We start from the raw sequence: 19,461 nt of genomic DNA on the forward strand, positions 1-19,461 counted from the left end.
TTACACTTAGACACTGAGGGACTAAATGATTCCGTCCCCTGGAATATGCTATCGAGATAGATCGCCACCAGGCACACTCATCTCCCAATTACGTGATATGAAACCCTGTCCATTGCCAATATATGCCAACCTGCCGATAGCATACTATTATGTATGGGTTGCCAAACCACAGCCTTGATCACTAGGAGAGGTACCTACCCGTCTGTCTATTACCAACATACAATCCGTGTATGACTATTACACAAAGTCACTTGACCCTCCTTGACCCATGAGCCACTCCCCTGATCATTGACTGATGTCCAACTGCGACATTACAGTCACGCTGTGTCAGGGGTTTCCCATAACAGCTGTGCTTCACACAAGTCCACTTGCAGGAGTTCTGTGTCCCACTCCAAGATGGCGCGCTATTCCCGCCACTCTGCAATCTAGACAGCGCCACTGACACCTACCCACCATAGTTACCCAACAACCAATCTCATTATAGACTCAACAACCTTGATATGCTCCCTGACACTAGCAAGATCGGCCCTCCACCGTCATTGATCCAATGTCCAACATGACCGATACGAGAAAGCCAATTATTCAGTGGTAGCCTTCCGCCAACCTTGCCTTCTTAACCTCAATACCGCTCTCCTAACCCCTTTCAAAGATGGCGTGCGCTTTCGACAACCAGACGCACTGACGTCATCTCGACGCACTAGTGTTGCCGGGTTGTTGCCCAGCAACCCCAAGTTAGACACGCCCCTGTATTAGGCTCCCAGCCCGGCCATTTAACAAAGTTTGCTACCATCAAACACCTACGGCTGCTCTACGTGTTAAACCACGTCGAAGCGTGGGACTAGGTGGAGAAGCCACTTCACTGCGCTAACAAGGTAAGGTGGACGGTACTCTGGGATTTGTTGCCTCGGAGCCAGTCGGGCTCAATGGACCCTCGGGTGAGGCCTCAGTGCGTCGAGCTGACTCTCAAGGGCTCCAGGGTTTTGCCCCCTCCGAGGTTGATTGCGGGAGTAGGTGACCGGTAACACCTCCGTGGCCCCGTCCGCCGGAGTTACCCTTCCCCCAGGGGGGATGATATGAAGCGCTTGTCCGTGCGCACACACGCCGCCGGCCCCCGCCACCCTACCGTCACACCGCGTTGGTGGCATTATGTGTTGCTCGGGAGGGTGTGTGTTGGGGTTGGTGGGGAGTGTAGCACTCGGAGCCTCCCCTACCACGTGGACCGCTGTTGTCCTGCGGGGTACCGCTGTGGTGATTGCGGGGTCCCGCTGGTTGCTTATTTGGTCCCTACCCAGGCTACGACCTACCTTGGGAGGTATGAACAATCTGGGGCCATCGGGTGTTTGGCGAGACCACGGTTGGTTTGGCCGATGTGGTCCACTTGACCCCGGACTTCCTACCAGGTGGCCCAATCCAACATTCCACCCCTATAATGAATTACCTTCTGTACCGACTGGACCTTCCTTGTCTACCTTTTCAGACAAATGTCACACAACGCAGGTCCCACGGGAACAGCCTTGGGGTACTAATGCCCACCAGTGAGGGTAAGTCTATTTGAACTTGGTATTCTTCCCTAACCCCTTCTTGTTAGCACGCCGGTCGGCATTAGATCCTACCAATTAACTACTCACATCCACAACCACTCGGTTAAGACACTAGTTGTCTGCTATAACTTTAATATGCAGCGATGTTATGTTATACCCTTAGTCACTAAGTATACTTCCTCCTCTCTCTTCACTTTATACCCCTGTATATAATCAATGACTTTTAACGATGGATAAGTCGACGGAGATTGATTACCAGCTCATGTTTATCTTTCTCCCCACAGGGTAGACCTACGACCCAGGAACTCTTCCTGCTGGAGTCGGCAACCACACAGGTTGTATCCCCCACACTCCTAAGCCCCTTTTGGGCTTATTATTAAGTTTATGAGCACACCCTAGGTCCTGAGGAATTGCCAATAGGGCAAGAAACATGTTGACCTGTTCACAGATGAGGGTTGAACGGGACCAATCTCTATTAACCGTGTGTGTCCTAATACCCCTCTTGTTTTAATAAGGTGGTGAACTACATGAATAAACTGAATGGAGTAGACTATACCATCCTTTTTTATCCACACATTTCCCTCACGCTCACTACTTCTCACTCTAGGGGCCCTCACACCCACTCGCTCAACGGCCAGGAACAAAAGATCTCCACAAAAGCGTAGCACTGAGTGCTACCCGTCAGGCATTGCAGCGCCGGCTTGACGTTGGAGCAGGAAGCCGATGATGACACGAGACGACTAGCTGGCGATATGACAACAGCCGTTAAGCCAGCCTGTTGTGTGAGGCATCCCTAGTTCCGAAAAGGGATACCCTTCCCTGTTTCACTTTGGTACACCTACATCTTTGTACCCCATAGAGAGAGGAAGAAAGTTTACTTCACTGCACTAATACCATTCCCCTGGGGAACTGTGTGCATCTTTTTGCTGTATAGACTGATGGGACACGCACACTGGACCCTTAGAAATATTGTCCTCCTATTGTCCCTCCCTGTTGTTTACCGTTAGAAACAATGCCCAGATTGCCCCACCCCTTTGCACCCAAGTACGGATGTCCAAAACGTCCCCGTTTTCTCCCGATTGGCCCCAGCTCCATAACACGAAGTATAACTGATGACCCTGATTAACTGTTCCCCCCCCCCCCCCCGAGAAAAGAATGTTTAGCCACTATCCCTCTCTCTCACGTTGATAGAAGACTGCCAGGGCTAGGGTCAGAAAGCCACATACGTCATGAATGAACGCCAAATAGACTTAGTACAAACTCAGTAGACATGCCTGTATACATGCTCCACAGTGATAACTCCTGACCGTGACCGATGAAACGTACCCCCAACTACCTAGATCTGGGACGGAATTGAAATGTATAAATGCCTTCTCTTGCCAGTTCGCTAAAACCTGTTTTGTACCCATTCAAGGATACACAGTCACCGGAGGAGAGGGGCTGGACGTGACGCACAGCCTGGCCACAGATCATGAGGCGCGTGTGACCTCGACCTAAGATGGAGCCGAAGAGCAACGGGACGCGGGACGATGCACCACTCTCAAACGCAGAAAATGAAGGAATGGAGGGCTGCCTTGAAGCCCTCTACTTGTTGACCCACGCGTGCCAGAAGTCCCCGCCCCTTTGAGCCCGATTGATGGACCTGCCTGCGCATCACCCTTTTGCTCCATTGGTCCGTCTCAAAGATCCGGTCCCACTCCGCCCTCTCCTCCCTCGATTATCCGACAAAACCCCCTTCTATCCTTTCCACGTGGATTTTGACTCCGAGAAAGAAATGCAGGTGCCCAGCATGAGGCACCCTTAAGAGAGATTAGTTAGGAAACAGGACTGTGGCCTAACGGCAAAGGACAGATCACACCCTGCGACGTGTAAAGAAGGACCCGAGCTGGACCTATAGCTCCACCGCCGGTGCTCAACAGCGCCAACGGAAGAAAACGAACTACCAGAGCCTACCAGGGATGGCTCGCTACAAACAAAAAAAAGGACACCATAACGAAGACCCCCCCCCTTTTTTTGTTTCGGAACTTTCTACACCCCCGTGACTAATTGCTTGTATTGGACTAAATTCCTCCCTCAACCACTTTTTGCCTGTAAAATGTTTCATCGGTCACTTTTTAAATACGACAAATGTAAATTTATATGTATTCCACCTCGTATGTCGCACCAACTGCACACGGTTATATGCAAGTCCACCAGTATTGACAAACGCTATTTCATTGACTACACACGACTATATGTACACCCCGTCAGTTATGATAAACACGGAAATGACCTATCTTATGTAAAAAGCGGCGACTGTGGAAAATGACAATGTATATGTACATAAGCGGCGTTCATTTATGTTCACCCTCGCCACTGTTGAAGGTAAAGCGAAAGTCACGGCACAGTGGCCCCGCCATCTTGTTCCCTTTTAGGCCCCATCACGAACATAGACAGTAGCCATCTTTGTGTCATGACCTCTCTGCCCACTGCCAATAGCCTGCATCTCTCTCTCTCTCTCTCTCTCCCCCCCCCAGCCTCGCAAGTATCCCCCCCGCGCCCCGACAGCCCCTGGTCTCTCCTGTTCGGGCCATAAACGCACCACTAATCACGACCTTGTCTCCGTGCTGAACCCCTGCCCCCTCGCTCTTTCATCCTACCCATAGAACAGGCCCTTTTGGTAACCTCTTCCTCCCTGCCCGATTGCCCGGCCTGATCCCAGGCCATCACCTAGTCCAACAGATGCAGTTTATTGCTCCCTACAGTAGGACCTCGCTTCACATCAGAGGAGCGGTGATTGATCAAGGCCTTCACACCCCTAGATCTGACCGACACCCCTGCATTCCTCCCAGGAACACCCTTCCTCTCTTCTGATGACCCCCCCCCGCTACACCTGGCCTCTCGACCCAGTCCCATATCATAAAACTAGCTCTCGTGGATGTACCCCCTCCGGCCCCGCATAGCGAAACGTGATCTTATCGCCTGCCCAACCTTAGATCTGACCACCCCCTCTTGCCCTCGTGTCCTGTTGGGACGTCCGGCTGCAGATTACAATCACATGTTACATTTGGGAGGGGAAAACAACATCAGAGCGACCGGTATGGGAATAGGCCTGAAGCTGGGATTCCAAACATGCCTTTTCGTACTTCAAAGTGTCTTTATTACAATAAGGAATGTTTGTACATCATAAACCTGTGTATAAAAGACGGAGCCGTAGAGAAACTTGTTAGAGCACCTCGAGAAGATACCCTGTTGTCTGATTTGACGTGTTCTGTTCCGTCGGAAATAAACTCCTGTTTCCTGCCTTCCAGTCTCCAGCGCCTGCCTCTTTATTTGGTAATCGTGAGTTGGGTGAGAAGCGGCTAACGCCGGGCAAACCTAGAAAAGGGGTAAAACGACCTGATCTGCCTGAACCCTTTTTCATCAGCACCAGTAGTCGGTATCGTGCATGGCTCTGCGTTCCTGGCGCGGAAAGTTTTGCACAGAACTTACGGCAGCGTGCGTGGGCGCGGCTAAGTAGCTCCAGTGACGTCATCTCTACGACGACGACACCAATGATGTATGCGGAGCAGTACAACAACGCCTAACGGCGCGTGGGGGTACTGCTGACGAAAGCTTTCCGGATCCAGTCTTACGCCAGGGGGTTATTCTAAGGTAAGGAATCTATCAATAACTAATGTTTCTTACAGATATATCGTTATTGAAGGTAAGTAACTTGTTCGTTAATCGCAATCTGTAGTTCACAGACCACGGGCAATTTGTATAGGGTCAATTGAAAGTCCCCATGACTGTCCCAGCACCCCACAAACATGTAGTGTCTGCTACGTCCATTGACACTATATAATACTTCACAGTATTGTGCACTGGTCAAAAGAGGGAGCCATATATTGAAGACTGCAGACAGTGCAGCATCATTCACTTCTTCCCGATTCTGCTAAATACAGACTTACTGGAACACGCTGTGCCAATAAAAATGTGCATTACTGGAAGGAAAAACACTCAGCTTTAAAAATGGCCCTCGAACATATTTCCTCGTTGTGTAAACCACATTCAAAGTTTCTGGTCACCCCGACCTCAAGGGCTTCTATCAAGTGAAGGTAAGGGGCCACAGATCATAAAAAGTCTCACTGACTCCTTGTGATCAGCTGACGGGTTGCACAGCATAATCAATTTCCTCCACATTTCTGTTTAAAATGAAAAAATGTGTCCACTACTATAGCCGTTTTAGTTAAAGAAGGCAGTTACTCATTAATTTAACACCTTTCAGAATTTGTTAACAGAACGTGTCAACACCCGAACAGAGCAGACTTTAGACTAGACAACTAAAATCCTTCGCTCATTCCTTCCAATTCTTTATTGACGTTTAGTACACTAGGGTTCAGCAACATTTTATTGGGGGGGGGCTATTTAGTGAACTGTGTACCTGTGGCTTAGAGGTAAACGGCCTTATTATATTGTGGAGTCGCCCAATTATAGTAAAATACTGGAGACAGATTGGAAAGTAGAGACGACATGGGGCACTTCCCTGGAATTGAAAGGCCGCCCAAACTCCTGGGAGCATGGGACGTAAGCGGGAAACAGATACCAAAAACAGTTCTTAAACCAGTGGCTTTACAAATAAAAAGAGATATAGGAAGACAATGGGGCCGTCATCTCCACTAACAATGGAAGAGTGAGGCCATCACAAGGGCAGGTGAATAGCAACAGAGAAGATCCTTTATGAAGGGAGAGGATTCCCCATAAGAGCTTGAGAAGGTCTGGGAATCATGGATGAATAGGGATAAAGTGTTATACAAGGTATATAATGAAATATCTATGCACAATTCCTGTCAAATCATTGTCAATAAATCAAATTGATCTTGAATGTTAGACAATGTATTGTGTTCAAGGCATTGGCCCTTAAGCTAAAGATTGTGTCAGCTGATTTACTGGAACCGCATCAGACCAGCGTCCCAATATTACATTTGGGAGAACGAAGACTAGAAGGAAGCATCTCCACATTAAATTTGTTCTAGAGGGTGTAATATTCAAATTATTGCCAGAGATCAAGCATTAACCGCTGGAAGAGGAAGCAACAAAAGAAACTCTCTTTATCCTCGCCAGAGTGCCTCTCTCTGTACTCCTGAAGGAATATTTTGCAACCTCCTTTTCAATATAAAAGGATTCCTTTTCGCATTGTGACTTTCTAAATCTTTGTAAATCTTCCCTTCCTCAACATCTGTTTGGGTAAACAGTCTTGCATACATCCAAATAGTAAATTTGAGGAAGTACAAAAATATTCTTAATGGTATATAATTTCTGCTGTAGTAACATCAGTCTTGATAATGACATTTATGTTGGATATCTTTCTTTCCTTTGTAGTTTCCTGGAGTTCTGGCCTACTGCATGTCAAAATCAGCCATAGATCAACTGACGAGGTGTGCGGCTCTCGGTGAGTAAGGGATTCCACAAAACATTTCACAGTCGTACTAACCCTCATGCATTCACGTATACTCCCAAATGTCTGTTTCTGATCAAGAGTATATATACAAAGTCCTGTTTATCTGTTTTAGATTGTATTACACTTTTTCTTTTAAGCCAGTGAGTGTCTTGTAGTTTCAAACAGACAGTTTTGAGACCTGTGTGCTTTCCTGCTTGTGCATATGATTGTTCCACCTGCTTTCCTTAGCGTTATATACAACAACATATTTGCATATTTATATTGAAACCTTATAGTAGCCCCTATTAAGTTGTGCCTGCCTTTTAGCTGACCTGCAGCCAACGCATTGCCGACAGCCAATCCCACTGTACACTGCAGGGGCTGGCGCCAAGCTAGAAAAGTAGTTTCCCTCATGACCCAAGTTATTATACAATGGAGTTAATCCAAGTGAGCACTGTGAGCGCCCAGACCAATGTGTGAACCCACTCAACAAAAATAATTACAACAGATCTAAAAAATATAATTTTTTTATTTTCATTTCTTTTACCAAATATGTTTTCATAAATATACAAATCTATAAATATTTTTTATAACATGTTTCAACATAGTTAAGTCACAAATCAGCACAAATGAAAAAACAATACATCAATCAAATCAAAAAGACCCGGACAGAGACAAACAGCAGCATCACAACAACCCATTCAAAAACAACTCCCACATATCCAGACAAGCCTTCACATACATAACATATCTGGGGAACACAATTACAGAATGACAAAGTAATTGGGATGACCAAAGACAAGAACTGCATAAAGGCAGGATGTTCTCAGGGCACTGGTCGACGCGTTTCGGTGGCTGCAAGCTGATAAAATGCCACCTTCATCAGGACCTGCCCGGTATAGTGCCAGAATCAAGGCCACTCCACCCGGTAAGGGAAAAATACACACTCAAACAATAGGTACAAGAGCATTCTATATTGGTACTAATATGCATGTCTAAATATAGAACCCGAATATGCAAAGCACTCCTCAGCCAAGTGCTGACACCACTCTCAGCGTCTTAAGCAATTAGACCCCATGAATTATTCCTTGGATTGCAATTAAAAAGTTCAAGAGCCTCTATTCCTCGCAAATTGTCTTTATTCTAACAGGACATATATAGCACCGGTCCAGTGTAGCGGGGGGATAGTATTGCACCGGCCAATCAAGGACATGGAATACTTCAATGGCTGTAAATGGTTCACTATTTCTCCTCCTCTCAAACTTCCAAAATGTATCTGCTTCAATATGTAGTATATTTTTCAAATAGCCCGGTGTCCACCTCAGGAGCAGCCCGTACCGTGCTCGTGTTAGCCCGGAAAGGCGCCACGGCCTAGTCTGTAGCCTGTCCATGTGCCCCACTCTCCACGGGTGACCAATCCTTGCTGCACACAGCCAAGTCTGGCTGCCGGGTACGGCCTGGTGCCAAACCTGATGCTTGCATTGAGGTTTTAAGTCCGTTTTCTGCCTGTGAATTGCTACCATCTAAAATAGTTGCTAGGGACCACAGTACTGATAATGGCTGCCAGTTCAGTTCAGTTCATGAAGCTTTATTCGGTCATTAAGAATAGTAACCATAAAAGCAGAACAACATGCAACAAGATAAAAATACAAGCAATGATTAAAAGATCATACTTTTCCTAAAAGTCATGGATTTACAAATAAAACTGGCAATATAAAAACATATGTCGGGGCGGTCCAAGTTGTACAACAAACACATTGCATCCTCCACATTAAAAACACCATACTTGAGAAATATTGGTTTTAAAAAGGATATCCTAACGTTCTTGAACAGGGTGCAAATGAGCATAAAGTGCACTGTGCTTTGTTTCGAATGCCCATCGCAGGGGCAGGGGCCAACCGGATGCTTTTTTGGATGTGGGAAGGCCACCAGTACATGAGCAGTTCCAACTCTTAGTCTAGTCAGTACAAATCTATGTGCAGGCCTAGTTACCATGCTCAGGTAATTCTGGAATCCCTCAGTAACAATATATTTATTATAAGTATTAACAGTAACGAGAGAATTACTCACAGCTGAGCGTTTATGGGTTCTGTAAGACTTAAAAGAGTTTTTCATGTCTTGTTTGGCAAGACCTCTAGGGGGACAGTGATCTAGCAACAAATTAATACCAAAGATACTTTTGTAACAATCTATAACATATTTAAGCCATGGTATCTGCAAACAATTGTCTAGTCCAAGGCAGTCCCTAATTACAAGTTGATTGAACTCAGTCTCTTCCTTGAGCCAAATGGCTCGGTAAAGCAACAAATGCCTAAGTGAAGCAAGTTCACTCAGGTAAGAGACCCCAACCTCTTTGTGAATCAACTCTGTAGGGGCAGATTTAGGGAGGCACAATAATTTCTTAAGGAAGTTATTTTCTTCTGTCTGCAAACGCTCAATATTGCAGTAACCCCAGAGCCCCGCCCCATAAAGGGCGATGGATACACTTCGTGCCTTGTAGATTTCCATCATATCCTTGATTCGCCTATCCCCCAGCTTAGACGCGAATTTAAAAATGCCATAAGAACTTTTACTCATTTTAGTACGAACATTTGTTAGTTCTTGCCCCCAGCTGCCATCACTAGTGAAAGTTACCCCCAGGTAACAGAAACTATTCACATGCTGTACTTTATCCCCATCTATAAAAAAGGAATGGCTTTTGCCTGCATTTGTTCCACAGGTCATTGTATGGTTTTTTTTCTTATTGATCAGCAGTCTCCTGCTCCCAATAAATTCGGTGAACTTGTCCATCAGACGCTGCAGACCAACAGGTGTCCGTGACAGGAGCACCGCGTCGTCTGCATACAGCAGAACTGGGACACTGTCCCCGGCAACCTGTGGAGCATCAGCCTTAACAGTCATCAGGGCGGCTTCAACCCCATTAACAAAAAGGGTGAACAACAGGGGCGCAAGGACGCACCCTTGCCTAATTCCCCGTTTCACATTAAAATTACTAGTGCACTCCCCGCTAGCACCATGCCGGACACATGTTTGTAACTTGCTATATAGTCTGGCAAGGAAAAAAATTATTTCTTTAGGGGCACCCATGTCTAGCAAAACTGACCACAGAAGTGAATGATTAACTAATTCAAAAGCACTGCTTAGGTCAGCAAAGCAAAGATAAATATTACCGGGCTTAGCTCTAGTGTACTTGCCAATCAATAATTCTAGATTCAGGCACTGATCTAGGGTCCCTCTTCCCTTCCTGAACCCATATTGAGTATTGGCAAGAATCCCGTTCTCATCTGCCCACTCTTCTAATCTGGAAAGCAGTACTCTGCTCATGATTTTTACTGATGAATCGAGCAGGCTAATCGGCCGGTAGTTACAGGCTAGTGCTTTGTCCCCTTTTTTATAAATAGGGACAATAATAGAGTCACCCCAGGTCGGTGGAATCATGGTGGTTCCCGCAGCATTGAGTGCCAAGGTAAGTATTGGTCCCCAAAGCTGCGGTTGAGCCCTGTATACATCTATCGGGACTCCATCTGGCCCCTGAGCCTTCCCCCCCTTACTGGTTTTAATACTAATCTCCACCTCCCCCAGAGAGATGTCAAGAGGCACCACGGGCCATAGCATATGCTCATTGGACGACAGAGTGTTATCTTGAAAGATCGCCGAGAAATGGTTAACCCAGTCCTCACTGCCCACATTAGATGAAAGATGGGGGATTTTATCGTCTTGAAGGAAAGGGGAGTTAACAGTGGACCAAAACAGGCGACTATCGACAGTTTCTGCTGACTGGCTAAGGTGATCCCAGGCTTCCTGCCGTAACTCCTTCTTTCTTTTGGATAGCGCCTTTTTATAATCAATTCTCAGAAGTCTGACTCTATCATTATCCCTAGGGGTGTGGGCTAGAGCATGTTTAAGTTGCGAGAGAAGGGACGTGCAGGCATGGTCAAACCATCCAATCCCTTTCTCTCCTCTACCCGATTTATTCCCCGTGAAGATGTTGTTAATGACATTATTAATATTAAGAAAATGGGTCATAACATGAACAGGCATGCAGCCTGGGGACAAAATAATGTCAATGTCCGTCAGGCATTTATTTATGATTATGGATTCCACTGTAGCTGATTTTTCCCCTTTCCATCTCAGCCTGGTCCCGTTGGTCCTATGTGGCTCTATATTGGCCAGCACTCTAGTGGGCAGTTCAGTTCTACACTTCCACGTGGTAATATGCATGGTAACACAATTGTGGTCACTCAAAGAGGATGTATCCCTTACTTTAATTAAACAGTGCGGTACCAAACTAGACGAAACCATGATGTGGTCGATAGTGGAGCCCGCATTCCGACCAGTAAAGGTGGGGATGGAACACTCACTACCCTCCTGTACAGTACTCAATAGCTCTAAATCATACGAAGCCATAATGCTATTGATTGACTCTCCGTAGGCATTATGAGGGAAATGCGACATACTCTCCCCGCTATTAGTTAGGATCCCACAAACCCTGGAAGAGGATAAACTACAAACTGTTAAATTAAAATCCCCCAGCCAAATGTAAGTAAAAATGCATTTTGCTTCGCTTACCAGCTTCATGAGGGCACATAATAACTCATCTATAACTTTGTGCCGGGAATTGTTAAAAATGTTGTTATAAAAATGTATTAAAAGCACATCTGTGCCATCCAGTAAACGTACCCAAAGGATTTGTGAGTGTGGTTCAACTAACAAATGTTTAACGATAGTCAACTTTAAGTTTACTGCAATAAGAAAAAGAAGTCCTCCCTTTGCCCTGCCATGCCTAGTTTCAGAGGCTTCTAGGCTATAGCAAGTGTGCCCTTCAAGGCTAGGTTTCTCAACACACCACGTCTCCTGTAAACATAAAATGTCATAAGACCTAACAATACCCTCCCACTCCATTTTATGTACTTTAGATGCCCATCCAGCAATATTCCAGCTGGCAATAGAAATCCCCACAGTATGATGATAGTTAGCAATACCATGGACATTGTTAGTACTATTACCCTTGGCACTTCGGACATTCCACAGGCCCATCTATATGCCTACCTGTAACATTCACCGGTTCTTCAACAATCTCATTCACACAGTGAACTGCAGTCACACTACTCAAATTACCCATGGTGGCAGTAAATGGGCTCTGGATAGCCACTCTCTCCTCACTTTGATTATTTGATGTGGTACTCAAGGTAACGTCCCTCCAGGTCCCAGGACCCATCTGATGTCAATCGTTCTGGTCCAAGAAACTCAGGGACTGGTACTTGTTCTGGACCGGGACTTGGTAAACTATCCCATGGATAGGTGGGAAAAAACTATCCCCATTGGGAACGAAATTAGGGGTAGGTGGGGAAAAAATATCACCATTAGGGATAGGGTTCAATATGGGCATGGGCAGGATAGATCTGCCACAATTGAATACATGGTTAGAGGTAGGTAGAAAAAATCTTTCACCATTGGGTACCGAGTTAGGGGTGAAGACCCCATCTCTACAATTGGCGGGAGGTAAATTATTAAGGAGATTATAAAAATAGCCCAAAGGACGTGCAGTTACATCAGTCTCAAGCTGTGTTAAAGCAGCAGCTCTAAGTAAGACCGTCGCAACATGTTGGGGGTATTTAAAGTTGACGATCACACAGTCACCCCCACAGGTCTTCCTAGAGTTGCCGATCCAGTTGACCCTTCTGGTAGATAAAATTTGATCTGAATAGTTAACTGGAAATCCACAGTGTCGATTTAGCCATGAAACTGTTTTGTTTTTTAAAGAGTCCTGCGACTCTTGAAGAGGTATAGCCTGGCTAAAAGAGGGAACATTAGTTAGAACCACAACATATGGTACACACTCCGGGAGGAGGTCTACTGGACGATTATTTATACTAGCAGAAACCCCTGCAGATCCAGCGACAGCTGCTGGCACTCCTGGTGTCTGCGCTGCCCTAACTCTATTAGAGGTTGGTAATGAGTTTTTACCAACAGTTGTCCCTACAAACCCTGCAGCTGCAACCGAAACTACCGGAACCTGCGCTGGCCGACCCTTATTGCAAGCTGGTAATGAATTCGGACCGGTCAGTACAGATGGTGCCTGCAGGGTTTGTCTTCCCACTTCAGGGCCGGTGGTAGCAGTGTTCGTGTTACAGGACCTCCCCGTAGCTGGCTTAGGAGCAGATTGATTACATGTGAGAACTCTATTGGGTAAATCAGGATTAACTATCTTAGCCACATGCTGGTCTAACAGGGACCCCAATCTCAATACTTCTGCAGATAGTACATCAATCTTATCAAATAATGGCTCCACAACCGACTTCAGTTTACCATCGATGCAACCGACTAATAAATTGAATTGGTCAATATTAATAGTAACACAGTTGTCCTTAGTAAGAGTCCCTTTGTCACAAACATTATCTTTGGGAATAGAGTCCTTTTCCTTCCTGGTCGAGTGATTACCCCGCTTAGTAACAGGTTTCCTACATGCTCTCATGGATCGTGTACCCCTTGTGCATTGTTGCGGAGTACCGTCTGAGATTTCAGGTTGGTCTTCTACTGCGGTAGAATCATCTAAAACCTCTACGGCAATAGTTCCAACATTGCCGCTGGTATTATTGGTCTCGGCTGTCGCATTAGTGACGATGCTGCCCTCAATGGCAGGGTCCGATGATAGATCAAGGGGAAAATCAGGTAAATTGCCTTGTCCTAAGGATTTTCTTCTATCGCTATTAATTCTACTGACCTAAGCAGGTAGTTATCCGTTAAGGTAGTTTGGATAGACATAGTTAGTAGCAGGTTAGTAGTGCAGGAGGTGTACAGAGGTTTGGGAAAACACAACCACACAACCTCCTGCTGGCTACTTGATAACCAAAGTCAATCCTTTAGATGTGAATTTACATATACTCACAGTTGTAGCCAAGGGGGGTGGCCCGTCCCGTCCTCCGTCGTCCCCGGACGGCCACAGACGGCCCCGCCCTTGACCCAGGCTTCACCCGGTCGCTCCCGCGCGTGACTCGCGGGGCGAGAGGGCACAGTCTGCTTTATAGCGCCTCCGGGCGCTCTGAACACGCGTCACAGGCGCGCCGCCCCGAGGCTGCTGGGGCTGGTAGTTGTGAGGGAATCTCACGGCGCTCCCTCTCTGCCCGACTTCACTGCCGTTCCCCCTCACGGCTGGTAACAGGTGTGTTGCTGGTCCCCCTGGGCTCACGGGCACAGTCTGCTTTGTAGCGCCTCCGGGCGCTCTGAACACGCGTCACAGGCGCGCCGCCCCGAGGCTGCTGGGGCTGGTAGTTGTGAGGGAATCTCACGGCGCTCCCTCTCTGCCCGACTTCACTGCCGTTCCCCCTCACGGCTGGTAACAGGTGTGTTGCTGGTCCCCCTGGGCTCACGGGCACAGTCTGCTTTGTAGCGCCTCCGGGCGCTCTGAACACGCGTCACAGGCGCGCCGCCCCGAGGCTGCTGGGGCTGGTAGTTGTGAGGGAATCTCACGGCGCTCCCTCTCTGCCCGACTTCACTGCCGTTCCCCCTCACGGCTGGTAACAGGTGTGCTGCTGGTCCCCCATGGCTCACGGGCACAGTCTGCTTTGTAGCGCCTCCGGTAATGGCTGCCATTTTAGGTGATAGGGATTGACAAATCAGAAATCTGACTCAGGAATCCTGCGAGTTTTTCATTAAAAAAATTGCTTGAGTAAGTTGAGCCCTTTGACGTGTCCCTCAACTGTGGCCTGGGGGTCAGGGTGTGCTTACAGAGGTGCATTGGTACAGCATTGTGATGCAGTGCTTTTTAAAACAGGCATGTCTGCAGCTCATTCCTAAATAGGAGCAGGGTTGGGCCAGTCTTGATGGATGCAAGTAGATTGCTCCAGATCCTTGGTATATGGGTGAAAAATGCCTATTGCTTTGTCTTTTTCTTGTTTTTTTGTACCTCTTTGCCTCCAGTCTGATGGCGTTCTGACTGTGCCGAATGCCAAATAGGCAGAGGTGTTGGTCATGATGGCTTTGTAAATGATGAGCTAGCTTTGAAGATTGGGTGGTCTGGCAAGGAGCGCCAGTGAAGCTCCATGAGGATGGGAGTGGTATGATAATATTTCTTCAGACCATGAATGAGACATGGTGTGGTGTGCAGGGGAACCAGTGATGTGTTTGGGAGGGCATAGTGCAAGGCGTCTCCATTGTGCAGATGCGAAAGTACGAGGGATTGAACAGTAGTTTTAAAGTTGCTTTCTGGGAGGAATGGTTTCACTTTCCTTAGGGGAGAGGCCTGGAACCAAACGCACTTTGTTTTCTTGGCAATATGTCCTTAAAAGTGAGGTTGGTGTCCAGGGTGAATTCAAGTGTCTTGGCATTGGGTGAAAGTTGGGGTTCAACCCTGTCATGGTTCATGCCATTTAACCAGGTTCTTTACAAATAACAAGAATAACGTTTCAGTGGATATTAACCTCCGGATGTGGGCAGACAGTATCCAAGGAGTTGGTTGTCTGCCAAACGAGAGACTTTCAAGAAAAGTTGAACTTGGTTGGCATATTTGTGAATTGTGATTGCTGTTATCGATTAATAGCGTCCTATGTGAAGTAGAGGTTGAAGATTAATGGGTCCGGATGTGCCCGGAACTTCGCAGGTGATTGGGATCTTCTGGAACCCAGAGATGCCCATGTGAACAAACTGGTGTTTGTTTGATAGATAGGAGGAGAACCAATGAAGGATCTTTCCTTTGCATATTTGCCTTCTGCGGGGTGGCCTGGCTCCTGTGGTTTTGGGATGTGCACCTCTTGCCTGTACATGACCTTAACAGTTATTTTTCTGAATGAGGTTTGTAAACGAGTGAAAACTAGTTCATGAAGTACAAAATGGTTGATGGGGCTTAAGCGTCTCATCAATTCAGATTTTAGGTCAAGATTCAAAAACTTTTTATCAAATCAAACCACGTAGACATGTTTTAAATTGTGTTTCTTAATATTTTACAGTAATCACTGAACGGATTGTTAAAAGAATCTGAGTTGAACTAAATGCTACCTCATTGTCTACATTTGGCGTATATCTGTCAACGATTTTTGCATGCATTGAGTAAATATTTCCATGAATAAAATTATGACATTATCGTCAGAGATGTTCCATACATTAAAACATGAAGCCTAAAACATAATGTATGTTTTTAGAAAGTTAATGTATATAAAAAGACTGTTGTTACTAACATCAAATAGAAATTATGCCCAAATTACAATTAACTTTTACGAGATGTCACCACAGTTTAAAAAAGCAAAACAGCAGCAGTGCCCACAACTTTCTTGAGGTCACTGCAGTTGTTTTACCTGGTGAATCATTACTACCTTACCACTGACTTCTAGCAGGTGTCTTTACGGATGTTAATAGTGAATAAGGCCCATTTCATAATCTATGTGGCTTTGTCATAGTACCTAACTAAAATGGTGTTTTATTCTGCACAATAGCCTTAAATGCACTATTGTTGTTATCACATAATCAATATGTTATTTAAACGTGTAACATAATCTTCACATACTGTTAATCACCCCAATACTTAAACACTTAAGATGTGACCTACTATCGGTAAATAACATCTTCCAGGTTAGCTTCCCTATCAGTGTGGTGTGATGATGATACTGATCTGGTCAATGAAGAGGGAGGGAGGAGGCGGAAGGAAGGGTGAAGGAGAAAACTCATGATGAATTATAAATATAGGTAAAAGTGACAATAATTTGCCTCTGAAGAAAAAAAAAAGCCTTATATAGTAAACACTATATCTATAAACATATATACAATGAAATCTAATATAAAAGGAGGACAGAGAGAGAAAATTCATGGAGGCCTAAGATTTTCAGAAGAAACAGATACCATACTAGATGCATCACTATCAACTTGGTTGAGATATGAACTAAGAGGTAACCATAACAATTGTGCATTATGAGGAAATGTACATTGTATAACATACATAGTGTCTAACTTATGATGTGTACCCACTGAATTCCACCATACTTTATAGGATAACTTATCTGATGCTTTCCAGTTTAAACCAATCTGGTGAAAAGTAATCGCTAACAAAATATCAAATAATTTATTTCTGTGAAAGGTTAGAATGGGCGAATTGGATAGTGTTCCCAAAAATAGATAAATACTATTGAAAGGGCAATCAAAATTAAAAATCCTCTTTATCTGATCCCAAATTCTGTAGCAGAAATTACGGGTATTGGGAGAATTGAATAAAATATGCATTAAATTTGCATCAAGAAAATCGCAAGACCAACATTTAGTAGGGGTATCAGAGTCGAATTTGGAGCACTGCAGGGGTGTAAAATATAGGTGATGGTAAACAAAAAATAGAGATTGTGCAATACCAGCAGACAGTGAAATTTTATATATGCGTGCCCATATCTTATTCCAAAAGGATACAGTCCAAAAAACTCCCAGATCTCTCTCCCATTGAAGCTTGGACTTGGATTTGGTTCTGGAGGGGTCAGGAAGAGAGAAGTATTTATAAATAGCCGAAAGCCCTAGGGCCTTTTTTTCAGAAATTCAGTAATGCCAGAAGAGAATGGGACCTTCTTCAAAGGGTTCTGTAAGGAAAAATAAACATCAAGAACCACATTCATCAATGATAAAAAGACGATTGTAAAAAGATTTAGGGCAGTGATAAATAAAGCAAAATTAAGGAAAAGAGACAGGGGAGCCGTTATAAAAAAAGTTGAGAAACCCACATTAAACCTTTGTCCTTCCAGGTGCCCACAAAAAAAGGCCTATTATTTATCTTGAGTAAAGAGTTGTACCATATCCACATTTTCTAAAACAAGTAGTAGTTCTAATTAATATGCAGAATTTCTCCTCCGCAGTCTGTTTTAACGAAACTTAAGCACCTTTTGGTATAACTTATATTTTCATCCAGTTATTATTACCTGTGAGTCTGAATTAAACTTTACAGCCTATAGGAGATTCTCTTCTTAAAGTCAGCCCTGTACCTATTTCATATGGCTGGATATCTACCATAGATGAAATCTTGGAGCCTGGGCTACCTTCTCTGTTATCAGAGACAGGCCTCCAAGAGAGAGGCCTATTCTTCGGTGTCAGCTCTCATACTCAGGTGCTGTGACACATCCACTGACTATCTCTTGTATGTAGTAAATTGTGATTTCTCACCTTCGATCACATAACCTGAGTATATGTCTATGTGTGGTAGTACTAATGGGGCTGTAGCAAATCTGAGTGTATTTTAGAAAGCAACACAATTAATCTGGCTCGACCATTTTACATATACACACGTTATGTTCCTAGCAGAGGAGCACGATGAAGGTATAATGGAGGTCTTTCTTTCTCCAGGCCCTACCATTCATGTTTTTGCCAGATCTGATTGGAATATCCCAAACTGGCACCCGAAAATGAATTACAAATGTGACAAATGCTTGAGTCGGCGTTGGGTACCTCGTTTGCTAATCTGTTTTTATTATGGTTTCACTACAGTAGAGTATCCAGGTCTTGAAATAACAAAACGATGCTTTAATTGTTACTAAATGACGTATTTTTATACAACTCAACGATATAGGGTTACTGACTGACCTCATTCCACCAAGGACACAATGCTTCAGTCCCATGCTCTTGTTACAGACGTCAGTTTAATCTGGTGCCTTAGTCCGACTGGTACAAGCGAAGTACAACATACGGTTATTGAGTGAAAGCACAGTCCCAGAGCAGTGTGTCCTAAGTGTTATTGAGCTAACTGTGAACAGTATGAACTGGATGAAGTTAACTGTGTCCCGCTGGGGACGAACCTGCACATTTTCATGTTAAACAGTGTTTTCTGCAGTGAATCTATTATTCACCTGCTCTCAATCGTTTTCCAATGAAGGATGTTTTGTCTAAAATCTCATCTCGCAGTACTTCAAAACTCAGCATTAGGGAGAGAATATGCCAAATGCCAGGCCCTGCTAATCATCTGAAGGCCAGGCCCTGCTAATCATCTGAAGGCCAGACCCTGCTAATCATCTGAAGGCCAGACCCTGCTAATCATCTCTAGGCCAGATCCTACTAATCGTCTCTAGGCCAGACCCTACTAATCATCTCTAGGCCAGACCCAACTAATCCTCTCTAGGCCAGACCCTACTAATCCTCTCTAGGCCAGACCCTACTAATCGTCTCTAGGTCAGACCCTATTAATCATCTCTAGGCCAGATCCTACTAATCATCTCAAGGTCAGACCCTACTAATCATCTCAAGGCAGACCCTACTAATCATCTCAAGGCCAGAGGCCACTTGTCTTGATCCTGCAGTGGTCCCTAGGAGTATCCACGTGTAATACTCGAATACCATTAGTGTCACTGCCATCTCCTTGTCCTCCCACTCTTAGCGCTCTGATGCAGTTTCCAGCTGTGTGATGTGCTTTACGATTACATTAGATGAATAAATAAGTACATTTTACCTAAGGTCTCTCAATATGGGAATAGTTGAAGTACCTCATAAAGTTAGAGACTCTGGTAATGTTGCTCTTGTGAGATGAAGTCTGTTCCTTCATTTCACTGTTGATGGATTCTGACCAGC

General features: G+C 45.1%; 1 protein-coding gene across 1 annotated transcript in view; it reads left to right on the top strand.

Moving 5' to 3' along the window:
* LOC144766887 (3-oxoacyl-[acyl-carrier-protein] reductase FabG-like) overlaps positions 1-19,461 on the top strand; it is a 164,669-nt gene that overhangs the window by 135,222 nt on the left and 9,986 nt on the right. Inside the window, exon 5 of the mRNA XM_078650593.1 lies at positions 6,882-6,951. Within this exon, the coding sequence (XP_078506719.1) occupies positions 6,882-6,951 (70 nt within the window). The remainder of the gene's footprint in view (positions 1-6,881; positions 6,952-19,461) is intronic.

Source organism: Lissotriton helveticus, chromosome 7 (genome assembly GCF_964261635.1).
Source record: "Lissotriton helveticus chromosome 7, aLisHel1.1, whole genome shotgun sequence".
Classification (NCBI taxonomy): domain Eukaryota; kingdom Metazoa; phylum Chordata; class Amphibia; order Caudata; family Salamandridae; genus Lissotriton; species Lissotriton helveticus.